Below are 21,871 nucleotides of genomic sequence, written 5' to 3'. Positions count from 1 at the left end.
AGTCTCTCTCTTCCCACAAATACTTTCTCTCCTCTTCCAAATCTCAGACATCTGAGTTCGCAGATTGGCCTCGGATTAATAAAAAGCCTGTAAATCAGAATTTCAGAATCACGTTCAAATAGTTCGCAGGTATACGAATTCAAAAAGCACAGTGGAGTACTCTGTAGAACCATAATTGAACCAAGTTCTTAGTTAGTCGGAATGAACTTCAATTATACGAAGGGTTCATTAATGAGGACGTTATTTTATATCATGGGATAAACATACAATAGAAAGAGCATGATTTGCATAACTAGCGAAGCTCCAGCTGTATAGAAAACCCAAAAGATTAACTACGGCCCCACCTTCACCCCTTTCAGGCCTATCTGAATTACTACCACTAGCACTAGCAACCTACTATCTTTTAGAGAGTAGTCACATTAATTTGTACCTCCTCAGGCCTCAGGGCCCTCAATAAAAGGAGCTAATCCATGACCAATCAATAAAAATGAGGCCTCATATCATACACATATGTCCTACTAACAATCAAAGATGATTGATTGATAGGAAAGAAATAGGTGTATATTTCCAGGCCTGGCTAACCCATCTTGAAGTTTTCGGGTTTACACCAGGGGTCGGGTCTGGGTGGTTCCAGTCCTGAATCAATTATTAACTGGGATAAAATTATGGGTTCAGAACCATTTTGATTAATAGTCAGATATATCCTTGATTGTACTGGATATTTTATTTATTTAAAAAATAACAATAAATTTTGATAATATAATCTGATGTCGCTCAATCTGCCCGGATCCTTTCAGATCCAACTGTGTTTTGTTAACAGTGGCTTACTATGAGGCCCACTGAGAGTGACCGCTTGTTCGGGTTGGGGGTGTGTAGCAGCCAGCCTGGGGTCTTACACTTCGCAAACTGGGATGCCTCAGGTTTCGAGTGAGGTGGTTGTTTTACTGTTCGTTCCTTGGGGACATAAGTAAGGTCCTGCCGTTTTGACGTAGCTGTCTGTGCATGATTTCTCGAGGAGTGAATTTGTGAAGCTTACCGATCTTCGTTGCTGAGATATGATTGCCACGATCACCGGTGGCAGCGACCTGCTTGTCGCGGTATTGGGGCTGGTCCTTTCTGTTAAGCGGGTGGGCAATTGATGTTCTGCTGTGGGTCTTGCGCATGTGCTTCGGTAGAGGCTTGTCCCATGGTAGCCATACATTGCTCCTATGTTTGCATCCGGAGGTCGATTCCCCGGATGTAGGTCATCAGTTCTTGAAATTGCTGGTGTCAACACCAGTCAGGATTGCCAAAGATCGACATTTTGATGTTGGTGAGCAGGTGTTGCCCTGATGGTGTTGGTCTGGGTATCCTTTTTGATGTGGGGTGATCCAACCCAGCCCATTCGAGGCTAGGAGGCCCAGCCCACGAGCGACAGAACAGGGAACGAGATCTACTATAGTAGGGGGGTTACCTTGCTCCCATCGTACGGAGCTAACTGCGATGCGATCACATGACCCTGCCAAACCCGCTGAAGGCCCCCATACGGCTCCCATCTCAGGTGTTAATCTCCGCCTACCTCCAGGCAGCTCAAGTATAAATAGGGCTATCCCCCCCCTCTAGGTAAAAGGGTTACAAACTCAAGACCCACAGCTATTGTCATAATTGCTATTGCAATAACTACTATTGTGACTTTAGTCTATAACTAGCTACCAGGATCCTATCCTGGTACTCTCCCTTTGTACGTACCCTGTACTAACTTGACCGTCGAAGACTCTGCCTCGAGTTCTCACCCAGGGCCTCTGATGAGCTCCTGTCTTGCAGCACTTTGGCCATCTACCCTCGGCTTCTACCGTACTAGGAGTCCACCCCGCCTCGGCCTACACACCTCAGCTTCAGTAGCGACCTCTCCGAGTCCTCAAAGCCTTCGGAGTCTAGGGGCGAAATTACTTTGTTGTCCTCGGCCATTCCGAGCTCCAACAATTGGCGCCGTCTGTGGGAACAACACTGATACGTTCCCCAAAAGAACTATAGCAAGTTAACAAGTCCCCAAGCTCCGAGCAATCAACATGGTGCGAAGAACAAGAAATACGCAAAATCTTGTCACCAATGAACAGTTCCAGGTCGTGCTCGACCGCCTGGAATATTTGACACAATGAGTCGAGTAGAACTTCCCAGAGGAAGAAGGTCACCCCAAGGTGACCGCCCCGCCAGGAAGTCAACATAGCCGGGCCGGCACGGGTCCACCACCCAGTCAGAGTCTGGCAGCAGTCGCCCGGCCGACCTGTGCTCTAGCACTTTCAGACCTCCCAACAGAAGGGAGGAGGAACCAGAAAAGTTGGAGGACAACCACCAGCCCTCCGAGCAACACCACTAACGCTGGAGGACTGACCTGAGGGACGAAGGCGGGCACTATGATCGCCCCAATGCCCAATCCAGGGCCAAGGGCCGGCACCGATCCTCTTCCCCTCACATCTCGGACCTTCAGGATGTCCTGAATGACCTACGCGCTAGGCGCGAAGTGCGCGGCCTCAACTCCAAGCACTCTAGCATCCGCGCCGAGCATCATCACGTCCGCGAAGACCGGGATGGCGCCTAGGCCAAGCCCGACCCCATGTTCACTGAGCTCCGAGCCGAGCTCAAATAGGTCAAGGAGGGCCGAACAAAGCTCCTACTAAGGGAGAATGGATGCCTTCTCCCCTGATATCATTGCCGAGCCTCTGGCCCCAAACTTGGAGATGTACGATGGGAAGCCCATTCGAGGCTGGGAGGCCCAGTCCATGAGCGCTAGAATAGGGAATTAGATCTACTACAGCAGAGGTTACCCTGCCCCATCGTACGGAGCCAACCGTGATGCGCTCACATGACCCTGCTAAACCTACTGCAGGCCGTCGTACGACTCCTATCTCAGGCGTTCATCTCCACCTACCTCCAGGCAGCTTGAGTATAAATAGGGGTACCCCCTCTAGGTAAAGGGGTTACAAACTCAAGACCCACAACTTTGTCATAATTGCTATTGCAATAACTGCTATATGTAGAACAAATATGAATTAAGTGATGCCAAAAAACCAAGGGATATTGATATCATTTGGTTTTCAATAATGATGCCACTGGTTTCAACTATGATTGCTGCTTTAGTGCTTTGTTGGTATATTCAACAGATAATTTCCCAATGATGTCACATGTCATGATCTATCATCAATGTGGTGGTTTTCTCATTCAACCCAGCATAGTGGTCCATTTATCATTTTTTAGTGGGATATTGTGCTAGTTGTTCGTTAGTGATTATATTATAGAATGATGTCTCCATTCATGACTTAGTTCCTAAGAAACTGCTACCATTAACTTTAGGTTGTGTTTGCCTTTATAGAAAGATAAGACAAACTAAAAGTTGAGGGGAAGTTCTTAAAGTAGATGAACCTTAAGTTCTCAATTGTTAGAGATGTTCAGGACTACAGGAGATGATTGCCATCAACCAAAAATATAAAAAATGCTGATAAGCCTATATTTGTACATATTTTCATACCTCTAATTTGATGATTTTGTGTAATAATGTTTTTGGAATTAGCACGGTATTGCACTAATTATGATGAAATTGTCTTGCAAGATGATTTAGAGCTTAATTGTGCAATTTTAAGGAGGAGTTCAATTTAATTGATCAAGATAATCATAGAGGAAGGACCATGCAGCAATGATGCTCCATGATGTAGCCATGAAGGAAAGAATCCATTGAAATCAGATTTGATATGTATGCACAAAAATCGGGAAATTTCCTGTTTTGATATAGTTTCCGTATTTTGGGCATAACTTTCTGCCTACAACTCGGATTAAGGTGATTCAAATGGATAATTAAATCTTAGAGATAGGGCTACAACTCTTATGTTTATCACTCAGCATAACTCCTCCGCCAATCAAGTTCAATTCGAGCTACAAGTTTTGGGTTTGGTAGTTGGCAGTGCAGAAGAGATACAAATTCAACTGAGATAAAGACTAAGAGACCTAATTTGTGTTGAATTAGGAGTCTACATTGAGAAGCAATTGAGGGGAGAAGAGAAGATGAAGCAATTTCATCATGCCAGAGAATGAGAGGAAGAATCCAAATTCAAGAGGGAGAAAGGCTTAGTTGCTGCACTTGTCTTTTACCTTCAAAGGCTAAAGTTTTCTTCTTATTCTATTCATTCGTTGATGTGTTCTTGTTGTGTTTCCCCTTTCATTTTCTTGAGTATGTTAAATTTAATGATGTCTAGCTAAATTCTCTTTGCTAGGGTTTAGATGGATTTTGATCATAGTTATTTGTTTAATTCAATTCAAGACCTTTATTATTTGCATGAGAAATTTTTATTGATATGCTTAATGCTTTAAAAGAATTGGCCAATCTTTTAATGATTTGATGATTCATGCATGACTGACCAAAGGAATGTTATGAATTAGATTCCTAGGCAATAAAAATCGCATGATAGACTATGATATCGAAAGATGATTAGCTCATGTGTGGGAATCAATGAAGCTTAGTGAGTCAAATCCCCTTCTACGATTAGAGGTTTCCAAAGAAATTAATGCTTATTTTTCTTTTTGACAACCGCTTAGAAATTTGATGGTAGAATTGGATTAATAAAGGATTAATATGACTTGAGAAAGCTTATTAATTAATTTAGGAAAATCCACCATCACATGCAATTAACTTTAATATACCTTAGGGTAATTTCGGTCTTGAGTTGGATTAAATAGATAATTATATAACATTAATTTAATGAAATCTAAACCCTAACTGCATTCATCCATCAATTCAGTTTTTATTAAGTTCTTGGATTTGCATTAATTCTTTTTGCTTTTTTTCATTCAATTGATTCACGAGTTCAACTTAGGTTAGTTTAAAATTGGTTTGGTACTGTGATCTAGTCTCTGTGGAATCGATGCTTTTCTCATCATTATACGCACATTTGACTAAGGTACACTTGCCTGAATTAACTGTGCATAAATCACACAACAAGTTTTTGGCACCGTTATCGGGGACTAGTTTATTGCATATCAAAACTACCTGAATGAGCCTTAGATTGAACATCTATTTGTTTTATTTTCGGATTTAAAATTTTTATTTCAATTTTTGTTAGGTTCGGATTTATAAAATTTTTTAGGATATTTTTAATTTTTTTTCTCTTTCTTTTTCTTTCCTTCAAAGGTTCCTAGTGCATGACACGCACTAGTGGTGGAGAATTAATACCCCTTGATCAAGAAATCGAAAGGACTTTGAAAAAGCAAACGAGGGAGAGAAAGAACAAGATGCCTCAAGACCAAAATAATCCAAGGACATTGATCTCCTACGCTATACCTACTCTGGATGGTACTACATCAAACATTAGGAGGCCAAATGTGCAAGCAAACAATTTTGAGATCAAACCTGCAATTATTCAGATGATCCAGATGAGTGTGCAATTTTCTGGCCCCAATGATGACCCTAACTCTCATATTGCTAATTTTCTTGAAATGTATGATACTTTTATGTATAATGGAATTAGTGATGATGCCATTAGACTTAGGTTATTTCCTTTCTCCTTAAGGGACAAAGCAAAAGATTGGCTTAACTCTCTTCCTGCAGTTTCGGTTACTACATGGGATGACTTGGCACAAAAGTTTTTATCTAAGTATTTTCCACCTGTTAAAATGGCTAAATTAAGGAATGACATAACAATTTTTTCTCAATTTGATAATGAAACCTTATATGAGTCGTGGGAGAGATTTAAGGAACTATTTAGGAAGTGTCCTCACCATGGTTTACTTGTTTGGATGCAAGTGCAAACTTTTTATAGTGGCATTAATCAATCTAATCGTTCAATGTTAGATGTAGTTGCAGGTGGTACCCTCATGAGAAAAACTCCCAAAGAAGCATATAGACTTTTGGAGGAGATGACGACCAATAGCTATCAATGGGGCAATCAGAGAACAAATAGAAAGGGAGTTGGAATTTATAATGATTTCTATCACTGCTTTATCGGCTCAACTTGCTGCATTAAATAAGAAATTAGAAAATTTTGGGGTTTCAGCTATGAGTGTTTCTTCTGTTCTCTTCCCTTCTTGTGAGCTTTATGGTCAAGGGGGACATGCTAGTGTAGACTGTCAAGTAGGAAATCCATTTTCTTCTTCTTCTGAACAAGATAATTTTGTTTCTTAAAGTGGCAACAGGTCCAATTTCAATCCCTACTCCAACACTTACAATCCAGGATGGAGAAGCCATCCAAATTTTTCTTTGAGTAATAACCAACAAAGAGCACCTCCCGGCTTTCAACAGAAATAACAACAAAATCCACAAGAGAAGAAACCAAATTTAGAGGATATGATGGCAAAATTTATCAACAGTACGGAGGCAAGAATTCAAGGGATAGAAACTCAATTTGGACAACTTGTTCAAGCAATTCCGGTAAGGCCACAAGGAGGATTACCCAGCATACCGAGAAGAATCCCAGGGAACAAGTAAAGGCCATCACTCTACAAAGTGGAAAAGAACTTAGAAAAGAAGAAAAAGATGATGAGCAGGTAAAAGAGGAAGAAAGCCAAAACCTTGAAGCCAAAGAAGGAGACTACGAGTCATCAATGGAGAAAAAGGGAAGTTCTTTTACTCTTAATTTAAAATCCTACAAACCCCCTCTTCCTTTTCCTAAAAGATTTCTTAAGGCTAACTTGGATAAGCAATTTGCTAAATTTCTAAAGGTGTTTCAAAAGTTGCATATTAACATTCGTCTTCTTGATGCTATTTCTCAGATGCCAAATTATGCCAAATTTTTGAAGGAAATAATTTCAAATAAAAGAAAGTTGGAGGAGTTTGAGATGGTAAAACTTAATGAGGAATGCTCAGCAATCCTACAAAATATATTACCTCCAAAACTCAAGGATCTAGGGAGCTTCTCTATTCCGTGCACCATTGGTGAAATTAATTTTGATAAGGCTTTATGTGATCTTGGTGCAAGCATTAATTTTATGCCTTTTTCTGTCTTCGAGAAGCTTGGGTTGAAGGAGCCAACACCTACCACTGTTTCTCTACATTTGGCTGACAGAAGTATCAAATATCCAAGGGGAGTAGTGGAAGATGTTTTGGCAAAAGTAGATAAATTTAATTTTCCTGTTGACTTCACCGTTTTGGATATGGAAGAAGATTATGATATGCCCCTAATTTTAGAGAGACCTATTCTTGTCATAGGAAGAGCTTTAATTGATGTCCAACAAGGAAAACTTAGCCTTAGGATTAATGATGAAGAAGTTGTTTTTAATGTGTTTAAGGATATGAAACATTCTAATGATGAAAAAGAAGTCTTAATGATAGATTGCATTGATGATTTGGTAGAAAGAAAATTTCATGCATTTAGGTTAGATGATCCTATAGAAAATTGCATTGCTAACTCTTCTAATGTGAATGAACAAATTTTAGATGAGAAGCATAAGGAGGCCAGGCCATAGGCTATTTGGGAGAAAAGCAAAGAGGATTCATAACAAAAAGAGAAAAAAAAATTCCTTTGGATATTTTTCCTCTTCTTCAAAAGCCAAGCCATCAATCCAGAAGCCTCATACTCTTGAAATTAAACCTCTTCCTTCGCATTTAAAATATGTTTATTTGGGGAATTCATCTACCTTACCTGTGATTATTTCTTCTTACTTGATAAGTCTTGAAGAAGAAAAGTTGATAAGGGTGCTTAGGGAACACAAAAGGGCAATTGGATGAAGCATTGGCGACATTCAAGGAATAAGTCCATCAGTTTGCATGCACAAAATCATGATGGAAGAAGGATTCAGCCTACGTTGCAGCCCCAAAGGGGGTTAAATCTTAATATGAAAGTGGTAGTAAAAGAAAGAGGTGATAATATGGCTTGATTTAGGTATTATCTTTCCTATCTCTGATTCTTCTTGGGTAAGTCCTGTGCAAGTTGTGCCAAAAAATGGTGGGACCACTGTAGTCAAAAATGAAAATAATGAATTAATCCCTACAAGGACAATAACAGGTTGGAGGGTATGTATCGACTATAGGAAATTGAATGATGCTCATGCCTATGTATGTTCTTGTGATCGATGCCAATGGACAGGTAATATATCAAGGAAAAATGAGATTCCCTTAAATAATATTCTTATTTATGATATTTTTTATGTTTGGGGCATTGATTTCATAGGTCCTTTTTCCAAAATCCTTCAATAATGAGTATATATTTGTTGTTGTTGATTATGTGAGTAAATGGGTATAAACGATTGCATGTCCCATTAATGATGCTAAGGTTGTAATCAAATTCTTGAAAAAAAATATTTTTACTAGATTTGGTACACCGAGGGCTATCATTAGTGATGGAGGTAAAAACTTTTGCAATAAACAGTTTGATAAGTTATTAATTAAATATGGTGTTACCCATAAGATTGCTATCCCCTATCATCTTCAAACTAGTGGACAAGTAGAAATTTCAAATAGGGAATTGAAAGGTATTTTGGAAAAGACTGTGAACTTATCTAGGAATGATTGGTCAATGAAATTGGATGATGCACTTTGGGCCTATAGGACAACTTTCAAAACACCCATTGGAATATCTCCTTATAGGTTGATGTTTGGTAAGGCTTGTCACCTCCCTATTGAATTAGAGCATAAAGCATATTGGGCAATGAAACTGCTTAACTTTGATTTGCATGTTGCAGGTGAAAAAAGAAAGATGCAATTGAATGAACTTGAAGAATGGCGGCACCAAGCTTATGAGAATTCTAGAATTTATAAATAAAGAACCAAAGCATGGCATGATGCACACATTAAAAAGAAAGAGTTTACAGTTGGAGACAAGGTTCTTCTTTATAATTCTAGATTGAAGCTTTTTCCTGACAAACTAAAGTCAAGATGGAGTGGTCCATACATAGTAACTAGAGTTTTTCCTCATGGTGCAATTGAAGTATCTAATGAAACTAAGGGGACTTTCAAAGTCAATGGGCAAAGATTAAAGCCTTACATTGATGGTGGACATAATCCTTTCTTCAAGTCCACCATTTACTTGAAGGATCCATGAAAATGGAAACAGAGTCAAGCTAACGACTATAACTTAGAACTATATTTTTCATTTATGCACTTTAGGAATTCTAGTTGTTTCATATTTCTTTATTTCCTTTTAAGTTTTGTTTTAATTTTTTCTTTCTCTTGTTATTGATGTTTCTTTCTTCTCTTTTGATTGATGAAAGGTAGGTTGCAATTTTGGAGTCTATGGACAAGAAATTTCAGTATGTATAGCTGAAACCAAGACCAACTTGAAAGGATTCTTTCCCTTAGTTTTGCTCTTTAATTTACTTAACATTGAGGACAATGTTAAATTTAAGTTTGGAGGGGAGGAGATTGCAATTTTTGTGAACCCAAGAGCATGGTATGATTACACAAAAAAAAAAGTTTTTTTTTTTTGAAATATGTTTTAGTTTAAGTTTGTGATTGCTGAATTTTTCTTGATGACTAAAAGCCTATGATAAATTCTTTATTGAAATCGAATATGACTTAGAAAATGAAGATAAATTATAATCCTGAGGATTGATTGATTCTCATGTTGACTCTATTGCATCATGAAAGTTGAAATTCTTGAGCACATTATGTCATGATCTTGTGAATTGTGTGCAACTTGGTGAATGATTATGTGAGCTATATGGAACAATATGATCATTATGTGATATTCTAGAACTTGTTTAATTAGCCTTTGAGGCAAAATCCTAGACAACATATTACTTTGGAGATGATTTAGGCCATCTTTGGATCGTTTGAGCCTTTTCAAGCCAACCTTGATATATTTCAATCCTTAATTACTCTTTTGAGCGTTTTCAAAAGAATGGCATATGCAAAGCATATGATTAGCCACCATTCGAATTTTTTTCTTTAACACTCATTGTACTTAACCTGTCAAACCCGAAAAACCATAACCTACCCTTCAAGAGAGCTTAATTTTGCACAATGATGTTAATGAATGAAAGAAGGGAAGATGAAACAAAAAGAAACAAAAAAAAAAGTGTTGAGAAAGAAAGAAAAGAGGATTCAGAAATATATCATGAACCTAAATTATGTGCTGAAAAGTTTATTCACTACCCAAGAATATCAAAAGAAATAAGTTTGGGGGTTGTAATGCATGTGAAAAATAAAGAATATGGGGATATCTGGAGAGTACATTTATATGTGCATACCCTTCTATGCTCTCTTGCTTTATAATTCCTTATCCTTTCTTTGTTAGCCCCTACCTAGGCCTCACACTATAAGCTTAATAAAGACCTATTGATCTAAAGTTTTATGATTGTCTACATTAATGGAGAAGGAATATGAAGAGCAAGCCTATGAAATATCCAAAAATTTCAAAGATCCATTGTTTGCATAATTTGAGCTAAGAAGCATGCAGGACACTCAAAAATTGGCGAAACACACACACACACACACTTCAATTTTTAGGATGAGATTTTATTATCATAAGATTAATGATAATTCTTGGATGGTATTTTGAATGCTTTCTAAGTTATATACCTTATACAATCTTTGAGACATATACTTTGGAAAATCAAGATAAGCAAAGCATGATCAATTCATGAGCTTAAGTATGATTTTATTCATATTTTGATCGAGGATGATCAAAAGCAAAGTTTGGGGGTATTTGATAAACCTATATTTGTATATATTTTCATACATCTAACTTGATGATGTTTGGTAATAATGTTTTTGGAATTAGCATGGTATTGCACTAATTATGATGAAATTGTCTTGCAAGATGATTTAGAGCTTAATTGTACAATTTTAAGGAGGAGTTCGATTTAATTGATCAAGATAGTCATAGAGGAAGGACTATGCAGCAATGTTGCTCCATGATGTAGCCATGAAAGAGAGAATCCATTGAAATCGGATTTGATATGTATGCACAAAAATTGGGAAATTTCCTGTTTTGATATAGTTCCCGTATTTTGGGCATAACTTTCTGCCTACAACTCAGATTGAGGTGAATCAAATGGATAATTAAATCTAAGAGATAGGGTTACAACTCTTGTGTTTATCACTCAACCTAATTCTGCCGCCAACCAAGTGCAATTCGAGCTACAAGTTTCGGGTCTGGTAGTTGGCAGTGCAGAAGAGATAGGAATTCAATTGAAATAAAGACTAAGAGACCTAATTTGTGTTGAATTATGAGTCTACATTGAGAAGCAATTGAAGGGAGGCTGCACTATAAAAAGGACCATAGATTCAAGGAAAAGGGGCACATCCTTAGAGAGAATTCAGTAGAGAAGAGAAGAGAAATCAGTCTCAGCATATCAGAAGAGAAGAGAAAGCAATTTCAACACACCAGAGAAGGAGAGGAAGAATCAAATTCAAGAGGGAGAAAGGCTTAGTTTCTGCAATTGCCTTCTACCTTCAAAGGCTAAAGTTTTCTTCTTATTCTATTCATTTGTTGATGTGTTCTTGCTGTGCTTCTCCTTTAATTTTCTTGAGTATGTTGAATTTAATGATGCCTAGCTAAATTCTCTTAGCTAGGGTTTAGATGGATTTTGATCTTAAGATTATATAGTTATTTGTTTAATTCATTTCAAAACCTTTATTATTTGCATGAGAAATTTTTATTGATATGCTTAATGCTTTAAAAGAATTGGCCAATCTTTTAATGATTTGATGATTCATGCATGACTGACCAAAGGATTGTTATGAATTAGATCCCTAGGCAATAAAAATCGCATGATAGACTATGATATCGAAAGATGATTAGCTCATGTGTGGGAATCAAGGAAGCTTAGTGAGTCAAATCCCCTTCTACGATTAGAGGTTTCCAAAGAAATTAATGCTTATTTTTCCTTTTGACAATCACTTAGAAATTTGATGGTAGAATTGGATTAATAAATGATTAATATGATTTGAGAAAGTTTATTAATTAATTTAGGAAAATCCACCATCACATGCAAGTAACTTTAATATACCTTAGGGTAATTTTGGTCTTGAGTTGAATTAAATAGATAATTATATAACCTTGATTTAATGAAGTATAAACCCTAGCTGCATTCATCCATCAATTCAATTTTTATTAAGTTCTTGTGTTTGCATTAATTCTTTTAGTTTTTATTCATTCAATTGATTCACGAGTTCAACTTAGGCTAGTTTAAAATTGATTTGGTAGTATGATCTAGTCTCTGTGGGATTGACACTTTTCTCATCATTATACGCACATTTGACTAAGGTACACTTGCTTGAATTAACTGTGCAGATGCCAAGTTGATTACAGAATTGCCTCACCATCTCTATAACTAGGGACTATGTTGTATCCAATTATCAATATATTCTCTTAAGTTGAGATAGTAGTCAAAGTTCAGGTAAACTTCACTACATTAGTTTCTCAGGCCTTTGTTCTTACAAACTCTGGTGTCTATCAATTCATGGTGTATGTACTCTATTGGCCACTTCTTTGGAAGGAATATTGCTTCTTGACTACATTTTTCTGTGTCCATCTGCTTGGTGTATATCCTCGTTGATTTTCTTTCTTCTTGGAGAAAGATTGACCCTAGCTTGTAAAATTTAACATATTAAATCACTAAATTGTGACATACAACTATAAAGAATAGCAAAATGGCTATAATACTGGGAGGTTTTGTAAACTATAAGTCTTTTCCATGTAACATGCTAAATACAGATTTTGAATATTCTTCTCATGATTATTTCCGTTTGTTCAACTTTTGTGTCATTGTGTTGAATAAATACATGTATTTGAACTTCTTGCTAAGTTCAAACAGCTATTGGTCCAATAAATATAAGAAAATATAAGTTTCTTTTCTCCAATGCTTCTGATAGTTGTAAAAGCCACTATATTGGACTTGTCACCCTCACTTATAAAGGAAAAAAATAATGACTTTGGTACATTTGATTTATATATTCTGTGAACTTATATTTCAAGGAGTTTGGAAACTGAAATCATCTCACCAGGCATTGTCTTGGATTAAATGAATTCAATCAAACAATTATCCATGACTAAAAGCTACCTGCATTTATTAGGGATGATTTTTCCTCCTTAGGCCCCGTTTGCTTTTCGGTAAATTACTTACTCAAGTAAATGTAATTACTTGGGAAGTGTTTTCTTGGAAAACACTTACCTGGGTAAGTACATTTACCTATGTTCTTTGATTTCCTAGGTAAATAAGGTAATGACCATTTTAGCCATAAAAATTCATTACTAAAAGGGGCATTTTTGTCCCATTCAAGTTTTAGCAACTTTCCCCCTAGGTGGGAAAGTTATTTACCCACCTAGGAGATGGGTACCACTTACCTAGGTAAATGATACCCAGGAAAATAAACTTCCCCTGGTCCCCACATAAATCTGAAAAAAGAACATGGGATTGTTGGTCAATGGGAACCATAATCCCATTGACCCTCTTTCCCCCTCTCAAAATCCGAAAAAAGAACGCCCCCTTAATAGTATTTATTTTGGAGAAGAGGAATTGGGGGTGGGGCAGAGCAGGGTGCACTTGAGGCCCACTAGCCATAGCACAGAGAGCCTATGTATCCGCTGGTTTGATTCCATGCCTTCTAAATGGAGGGCTTTCCATGCAACCATCTCGACTACTAGGTCATTGGCCTCCTGAGTAGTATGTGGCTTATTGAAAAAGACCTTCGATCTAAGATGTTAAATGAACTAACATCAGTCTTGAGTTTAAGTATCTAACTTCAACATTTATTTGACCATTGGAGAGACCATTTCTGCTCCTACTCAATGTCACCATCAAGTTGGAACTGGGTACCTTTCTACCATCAATGGTCTAGGATATACTTAGGCAATAACAAATCATGAGCATGAAGGGATGGGAGATCCATCATATGGATGGCCAAACTCTGCAGGAAGGATGGGCAAGTTTTCAAAAATTTCTTAATCCCATCCGGGAATCATATTTCCAATTTAGAAAACTGCATTTTCAAGGTTCGTTCTTGTAACAAAATCGGACCAAATCTGAAACCAAGATTAGGGAGGGATATACCTGATACGGAATCCACGCAAAAATATCCTCCCAATGCAGGTGTTCACGCCCAAAGAGTGTACCAAATCCTCCCTCCATTGAAGATGACACAACTTAGGATGAAGCAGGATCAACAGGTAGTTCTTCAACAAGAACTTGTGATTCTTCAGTAAGAATCGAATGGAGTAGTGAGCACAACTTCATGATTGTTTCTTCTAGCAAGAAACAATATCAAGATCCAATATTGATCAGTTCCAAGAAATGGAGGTCGAATAGGGTAGGGCGGCAAGAGCATGGAGAGAAAGAACTGAAGGCAGAAATAGTCAAACTGAGTTGTCTTCTGTGTTGTATGTCTTTTTCAGGTCCGTTGTGCTCTCTATTTATAGCCTTAAAGAGACAACCTCCTAATCTGATTAGGAGTCTCCTGATCCAAATCTTTATTTGGATCTGGACTCTTTAAGTGTTAAGGATAATCCCTTATCTTATTTGCATATCAAGATCAGCTATTCCTAATCAAATTAGGAGTTCACTGATCCAAATCTCTATTTGGATTTGAACTCTTCAAGTGGATAAGAGTTATCCTCTTATCCTTATCTGCTGATCCAAACCTAGATTCACCCCTTTTTAATTAATCCAATTAACCCAGTTCGAAATGGGCTTTAGGCCCATTAAGCTTTCAGGCTCACTTTCTCTTAATGTTGGCTAGCTTAGCTTTCTTTGTATGGCGTGGGACCCTATCATTGATCTACACATCAACCACATGGGTTTAGCCTAGCCTCTATTACAAGGCCTGGCCGAATTCACTGCTAAATACAGTGAACCCCTGAGTCCATCACTATGGGTTCTTAATGGGCCCAACATTTACACTAAATGGTCATTGGGTCCAACCATCTTATGAAGGCCCAAGGATTGTGGGCAGATGCAAGATTAGCCCATCAGGTATAAGCCTCAATGGTCTTACACTTAACCTCTTAGCCCTTAATGATCAAACACTACCTGACAAGAGATGACCTCTCCCTCGGCTGCAAGGTACAGTGCTGCACTCTCTACTCACATAGATCCCGGGAATTAAAATTTTTTGCAAACAATTTGTGACACCATAATATATAAGTATATCTCTATATAAATATATTTTGCAAAACCAAATTTCAAACACATTTGAAATCCACTGCCAGCAGTTTAGGTTTCCACCAGAGAGAGTGCATTTCCCCGACCATTCACTTTGTCCGACAAAGGGGCTGATCCTGTCACTATGGTCACCCACTTAGGTGAATTCTCGGACTGTCCCAACATACCCAGGTTTTGACCCCCTTTAAGGATCTCACTAATTGGTACATCAAAGACAGCCCAATCCGAGACCTAGTGTAGTATCATAATCGAGTGTAGGGGTCAGGTATAACATTCCAGTTTTTCCCATCTATCTCCAAAGTCCAGGGCAATACTAGAATTTGGTCCAGTTCAGGGTTTCAAGAAAACTCACACTGCATGTGCCTCAGGCCTCACCTTGGTAGCTGAGATAAGCCACCCCAACCAACTTGATGGCACATCAGTGTCAGTTTTGGCAGGATAAATCTCCCTAAATCTATCCAACGGCTGTGAAGATTCTAAACTAACATTAGTCTCATATGTGTCTAATTTAAGGGTATTACACAGAAACACACCACAATAACATGAATCAAATATGTACTTTATTCATTTACAATAAATGTCATAATGTACATCATGCTGATTGGAGCTAAGGGCATACACTATCTAACAGAACATACTACAAATGATCCTATAATACAATCAATACAACTTTGTCTTTAAAGCTCTTTTTCTCATTAAAATTCACTTGGAGATAAGTAGAAGGAATAGCTGCTGAAACCATTTGAATGACTATCTTGTCTTGTTATTACTATAACTGTTTTGTCATTATCATCACTTCTTTTCTTTTATTATCTACTAATTTTCCTTATTCCATGATAATGGAAGAAGAACAAGCATTGAGGCATGACACTTCCATAAATAAATTGCCCATACTGTTTCTCCTTGCTATTTTTCATCAAACTTAAGAGTTCAGCTATGTAGAATAGATGCCTAGGCAGTTGTATCTTGTATGATAGTATGAGTTCTACTTAATGGATTTAGTGCATTTCATAATCTTTTTGTTGTCATACAAATCATAGAGAATTACTACTTAAGAAATTGGGTTGGATGCTTTCCCCCAATAAGTTTCTCCAACTTCAAAGATATGTTGATAAACAGAAGGAATAACATATTCTAGGGATTTAATCATGTATTGATCTATAGCCAGGTACCTCGCTCACATCTGCATGGCAGTCAAATAAATTCTTTAGGCTTGAATCAAACCAAAAACAGTAATAAACATGGTTGTAAAAGAATGTAGCACTCACCATCCACAAGTTTGTGAATCAAAGAACAATATTAATGTTAAAACAATAAATACATTTACACATGAAGAGATGAAAGTTGGAAACCATCCAAGTTTAGATCTGAAAGTTAACTTTTTTTTTTCCTATTATTCTTCATAAGGTAAGGTATTCAATTCAATAGATCCAAGATCCAGAACTTAACATGTATTTAGCTTGAAATCAATAGAGCATACCAAAAAGCTGCATCAGTTGCTGGAATTCTTAATAATCCTCTGCAGGACTACTGTTCTTGCCCTTCTTATATCCCTGCTGCACTTGTCAGCATGCTCACCCAGATCCTCAATGCTCTTGACAAAAATCCCCAATTTCTTCTTGATCTCCTCTATTCCGAACTTCACAGCATCCTCTTCTCGAAGGGCAAAATCAGCATTTTGCATTAGAGAGTCCATCTCTATTTCCAGACGGTCAACAAGAACCCGAATGCTATCTAAGTCCTTGATAGCAATATAAGTGCCTGCCTGCATTGAGTTAATAACCTCTTTCTGCCCTTTCAATGCATTCTCGTAATCCCTCCAAAGTGAATCAAACCATTTACCCATCGATCCCAAAGGAATTGAAGTTGCAGCTGCCAGGGCAGCTGCAACAGGGGGTGCCGCCATGGCAGCAGCCACCACCGAGCAGATGAGAACAGCAGCAAAAGCCGCAGCAAAGATTATGCTTGAGACCTTTCTCCACGCCTTGACGGATTTCAACTTCTTATCGAGCTTCCTCTTCCGCAATAACAACTTTTGCAACATCAAAACCTGCTGCTTATAAACTGATTGGAAGACCTGGAAGAACTCCTCCGTGAATGGGTCCTCAGCGGCCTTGAAATTCTTTAATTCCTCCAATGTCCTCGAATACTTCTTCTTCCCGTCTGCCCCATCTTCATCTTCAAACTGTTGAAGAGCAACATGAAGGATCAATTGGCTATCCCGGGCCCTCTTCAGGCATTTCTCGAGAGCAGTACAAAAATCTAAGGTTTGCAAACTGTTCTCGAAGTATTCTTCTACGAGTTCGAAGAGTTCTTGGTTCTTCCAAATATCTGTCTTACATTCCAAGATGATCTTGACAACTTCCTGGTTCATATCAAGCAGGCACCCGGTGACTTCTTTCAATGAGTGGAAGGATAGCGCTCGAACCTCGACGCCATGGGCCAGGGTGTTGATGACATGGTTCGTACGGGCTTGGAGGGTGCTGTCGAAGGTTTGCAACTCTGGGTCGAGCCTGCATGCTGCCTCATAGGAGCTCAGCTCAGCTGTGTACTGAAAGTTGGTATTGAGTTGAAGGATGGGCGGATTTTCGACAACCTTCTTGCTGAATTGGCCCCCCATTGATGCAGGCTCAGATCGAAGATTCAACTTTAGTTGAAGTGACCAATCTCGAGATAGTTTCTCACTTCGATTAAAGCCTTTCTAATAGAAAAGGAACTCGATTTCCAGCAAGAAAAAAGAAAGATCTATATTGGAGAAGAACCTGATACTACTGAAACCACTTTCCTAACCTTTCTAATATGAACCACTATGAAAATAAATAAGAAAGGAACAATACAATTCATCATCCTCTAGCCAGAAATCCCCGACTTATTTGCTATGAAACTCGTTTAAGATTCATTTGTTTCATCAGACGTCGAGGCGTTTATTTATTTTTTAAGAAAAGAAAACGCAAGCAAATCAACAACAGAGAACTCAAATTCCTCAAAGCTAATCAGAAAGCACCAAAGGATGGAGCTTCTAGAACAGATAAGCGAAACGTGAGTGAAATGAGAGCAAATGTTCGAAATTTGGGAAGTAGAGGAAGTGATCAAGTTATACAAGTATATCAATGCATTGCGGCGAAAGCATAGTGAGAAAATAAGAACGAAGAAACTTGGAGAGAATTAAAACCGTTAGGAAGAAGACTTAAATAAGGTGGGTATGTTTGAGAATGGCTTGCACGCATGAGAAACAGAGAGACGGGAAGCGGCAATCAGGATAGGAAATGAAGGAAGCAATGTCTTCTCTCTCTTCATTTCTTTCACAGTTTCAACGCGAAAAACAAAAAAAAAAACAGTGTGCATAAAAACGTGGCCTTAATATACGGGGTAGAGTATTCGTGCGGGAAAACCAAGAAGTCCAATAGATAGAGTGAGGAGGAAGAAAGCAGAGGAAACGAGGTTTTATTAGTGGTGGAAAACAAAGAGAATAGGATGAAGGAGAAGAAAATGGGCAAATTTCTTAAACTATCATTTTGGTTTAGCAAATTGATTAATTCATTCTTATTGTTTATATATTGTGTTAAAGTATTCTTATTATTTTTGACAATTATCTAAAACTTTTTTTTAATTTAACTGATAATTTTTTAGAATTTCTAAAATACCCTTCCCGTGAACTGTTCATCATCCTCAACCTTGAAATCCAAGGATCTCCTTCTATTCTTCTCTGTCCTCTGTTTCTAGGCTGAATAAATTCATTGAGGAGAACTCAAAGTGTTCCCGTAATACTATCATCGTCGACTGAATCCCGTAATACCCAAACAGAAAAAGCACCTTCAGTTTTGGAATCGTTGCAGATCACACCGCTGCTCTGCTCATGCAAGACTATTGTTTTGCTCCAGTGAAAAAAAATCTCCTCGGTCCACCATGGAGTCTATTCCTAGCCAGTCTCCTCCACACTCAAATAGAAGCACATATAATTCCAGCCATTCTACGGACATCCTTCACAGTGCAGACCAGAGTGCCCATGACATCCATCGATATGCTTTTGCAAAAGCTCACGCAAGAAAGCCAAATACTTCTGAAACAAGTTGATCAGATTCAGAAAATATGGTGGTTTGTTTCTCATGTGGACCAAGGGAGACGAGAAGACAATTGTGCAAAGGAGCCAGCATTGAAACTGCATAGAATGGCGATAGCTTAACTACAACACCATTATCACTAACTTGGGCTTGAGCTGATAGCTTAACTAACAAGCATTGGACGAGGTCTACTGTATGAAGCCTCTCTACAGGGGAATGTTAAACCAGTGCAGCAGATGCATATGAAGCCATCGGCAAACCTCTGTTTTTTCGCTTAAGGTATGTCCAGCCACATTTTCATTCAGTGGGGATTCTCGACGACGATGTCCACATAATCAGAACGAGAGAGAGAGAGAGAGAGAGAAGGGGAGTAGAAATTCTACCGCGTGACATGGTGGCTTGGGAGATTCGTGTGTTAATGGAAAGTTGGAAACCGGTGGTTTTGTTTCGTTTGACAAATGGTGCAAGGGAATAAATGGCGGGAAGGAAACGAGAAAAGGAATCCGGATTTCCTGCACTTGTTTGTTGTGTGCCGTGGTGCACTCCCAATTACATTGTAATTGTAACACGTCACGTTTTAAATTGATGGTTTGCTTCTTTAAAAATAAAAAACAGAAAAAGAAATCTTTTTATTTTTATGCCCTCTCCTTGTCCCTTTCTTTCTTTCTTTTCTTCTTATAGGGGCTGTGATCTATAGTGTGGAAAAGAAATTGGTGTAAAGTGGTCCATATCACATTTGTATGATAGACCAATCCATATAACACCACAGTCCACAGCTATTTTGAACTGTGGATAGATTGTGTGGACCAGACTAGTCTACACCCACGGTAACATTCTATAGGTGTGGTGTGTAGGCCTGTAAATGGATCAAATTCGAATCGAATCAAGTTAGATTCGAATTCAAAACCGATTATAGATACTGATATTCGAATTCGATTCGATATCCGACGGATATCAAATATATCAATTCGAATTTGATTTTGATTATTAAATCGAATATTCGATTCAATTCGAATTCAACTGATTGGCTTTTCGAATATATTCGAATCCGATTAGATTAATTATTTTACAATAGACAAATTTTACAAATTAGGGATTAGATTAATTCCAATTTTACAATCAATACCCCCACTTACACCCGGTATTGTTTCCTCTACCGGACCTGATGCACAACATTTGTAGCCTTTAAGTTGATAAGCCTAGAGAGTCTCCGGTGTCAAATGGTGTTTTTGATTTCAATAATAAACAATTTCCATTTTCACAGCAAGAAGAGCATTTTTCATCAACAACAACCAAAAGCTACAAAGACCTCTCTGTACACGCCCATCAATGGTTTGGGTTCTTCATCATTAACACTTTTCACACACAAAACAATCTCCTCTCCAGCCTCTACAAGTAAGACACAATAAAAAAAAAAAAAAAGAAAAAAAAAGTAAAGACCCCCCTACCCTCATGGGCCTCATCCCACCCACCCCCTTCCACAGAATGTGGTCGCAACTTGCCACTCTCGTGGTCTGGTGTTGAGCAGGAAGACTTTTTAATGATAAAGGTGGTTGAAAGAATGTAAAAATTACTTTATATTTCTTGGATTCTTTGGAATTGCCCTCATGTTAAAATTAAGTCCTCTGTTTTCTTCTGCTATCTGCTCTCGATTCTGGATTTTCACTCGTCTGTGTCCGAGTTCTCCCTCTGGCTTTCCATCTCTATACTCCCTGCTTGACTTCTTCGGTGTCTTCGGTCCTGAGAAATTATAATACAAAGTTCAATCCATCAATCAGATAAGAGAGAGAGAGAGAAAGAGATTCATCAAATTGACTACGTTATCAGAAATATATATGGACATGGAAAGAACCACCATCAGCACTGCTTGAAGTTTTCTTTTTGAGCTCCCGGACGCCTTTGAGCAAGCAACTGCTTTGTTCTCTCAAGAACACCAAGGAAAATCGAACCACCAATTCCTATCCAAAGTACCCTTGGCCCAATACTCTGTGAGAAGCAGAAAAATACAAAGCAAGAATAAATATTACTTCAAGGTGTATGCAACTTCAAATTTTCCCAGGCACAACATGGCAAATGTACCAACAAGTTCTCCAAGATTTCTCATAAATTGTTGGAGCAATGGAGCAATGAAGTTTAATAATAAAGGCCCAAAATATGTCTACAGTCTACTTTATGATTATATCTATTACCTATTATAAAGGCCCACTTAAATTCATAGACATCATCTTTTATATCCTTATAATGTCCTCTCTCTCTCTCTCTCCGTTGTATTCATTACTATGCTGTTTAGAACTAAGGCTACATGGACAAAATAGATTTCAGATCTTCCATGCATAATAAAACAAGAATACTAGAGCCTGGATAAGGTTGCCACTCAAAGAGAAATTACTTTTTTTCTAAGATTATTTGTCATATTAAATGAGATAGTTAGGAAGCCTTTCCAACTTCATAAAGGCAATATCTTAATGGGGGCATTTTTCTCCTTCTTCACTGATCATAACTAAGGGGTTCTCAAAAATAAGGGATGTTTTTCTCTCAGCTTCTACATGCTTGAAGCTCTCCTGTGCTTCACATTCTCCTGCATTTCAAACAAGTTAGAAGAATACATGGTAAAACGTAGGATGGCAATACCTTCAGAAAAGCCTGAGATCCTTCTTCTCTAACAATGGTTTGAACACAATCAATAATTCCTTTGTACTGGTTTGAAGATCCCTACATACAACAAAAGGAAAAATTCATCGACTAAA

The 21,871-nt window shown here is 38.0% G+C and overlaps 2 protein-coding genes and 1 non-coding gene across 3 annotated transcripts; 1 reads left to right on the top strand and 2 right to left on the bottom strand.

Annotated features, from left to right (window-relative positions):
• The first annotated feature begins 5,259 nt into the window (after positions 1 to 5,259).
• LOC104590158 (uncharacterized) lies at positions 5,260 to 7,428 on the top strand. Its single transcript, XM_010248702.2, has 3 exons — positions 5,260 to 5,908; positions 6,021 to 6,097; positions 6,334 to 7,428. Exons 1-3 carry the CDS (start codon positions 5,260 to 5,262, stop codon positions 7,426 to 7,428), a joined length of 1,821 nt encoding a protein of 606 aa, XP_010247004.2.
• Positions 5,647 to 5,753, bottom strand: LOC148803711 (small nucleolar RNA R71). The gene has a single exon (XR_016081524.1). It is a non-coding gene; the product is annotated as a small nucleolar RNA R71 (small nucleolar RNA).
• An 8,236-nt stretch (positions 7,429 to 15,664) lies between the features above and the next one.
• LOC104590154 (UPF0496 protein At4g34320-like) lies at positions 15,665 to 19,756 on the bottom strand. Its single transcript, XM_088892754.1, has 2 exons — positions 16,544 to 19,756; positions 15,665 to 16,246 (listed from the first exon to the last, which is right to left on the bottom strand). Exon 1 carries the CDS (start codon positions 17,681 to 17,683, stop codon positions 16,556 to 16,558), a length of 1,128 nt encoding a protein of 375 aa, XP_088748880.1. The 5' UTR covers positions 17,684 to 19,756; the 3' UTR covers positions 15,665 to 16,246; positions 16,544 to 16,555.
• Between the last annotated feature and the right edge of the window lie 2,115 nt (positions 19,757 to 21,871).

This window comes from Nelumbo nucifera, chromosome 1 (genome assembly GCF_055504915.1).
Source record: "Nelumbo nucifera cultivar China Antique chromosome 1, China Antique-T2T, whole genome shotgun sequence".
In the NCBI taxonomy this organism is placed as follows: Eukaryota; Viridiplantae; Streptophyta; class Magnoliopsida; order Proteales; family Nelumbonaceae; genus Nelumbo; species Nelumbo nucifera.
This window is presented reverse-complemented; position numbering and strand designations above follow the sequence as displayed.

Coding starts and splice junctions, on each gene's coding strand:
- LOC104590158 (XM_010248702.2), top strand. CDS start 5,260: ATGCCTCAAGACCAAAATAATCCAAGGACATTGATCTCCTACGCTATA. Junction 5,909..6,020: donor GACCAATAGCTATCAATGGG/GCAATCAGAGAA, acceptor TTGGGGTTTCAG/CTATGAGTGTTTCTTCTGTT. Junction 6,098..6,333: donor ATGCTAGTGTAGACTGTCAA/GTAGGAAATCCA, acceptor ATTTATCAACAG/TACGGAGGCAAGAATTCAAG.
- LOC104590154 (XM_088892754.1), bottom strand. CDS start 17,683: ATGGGGGGCCAATTCAGCAAGAAGGTTGTCGAAAATCCGCCCATCCTT.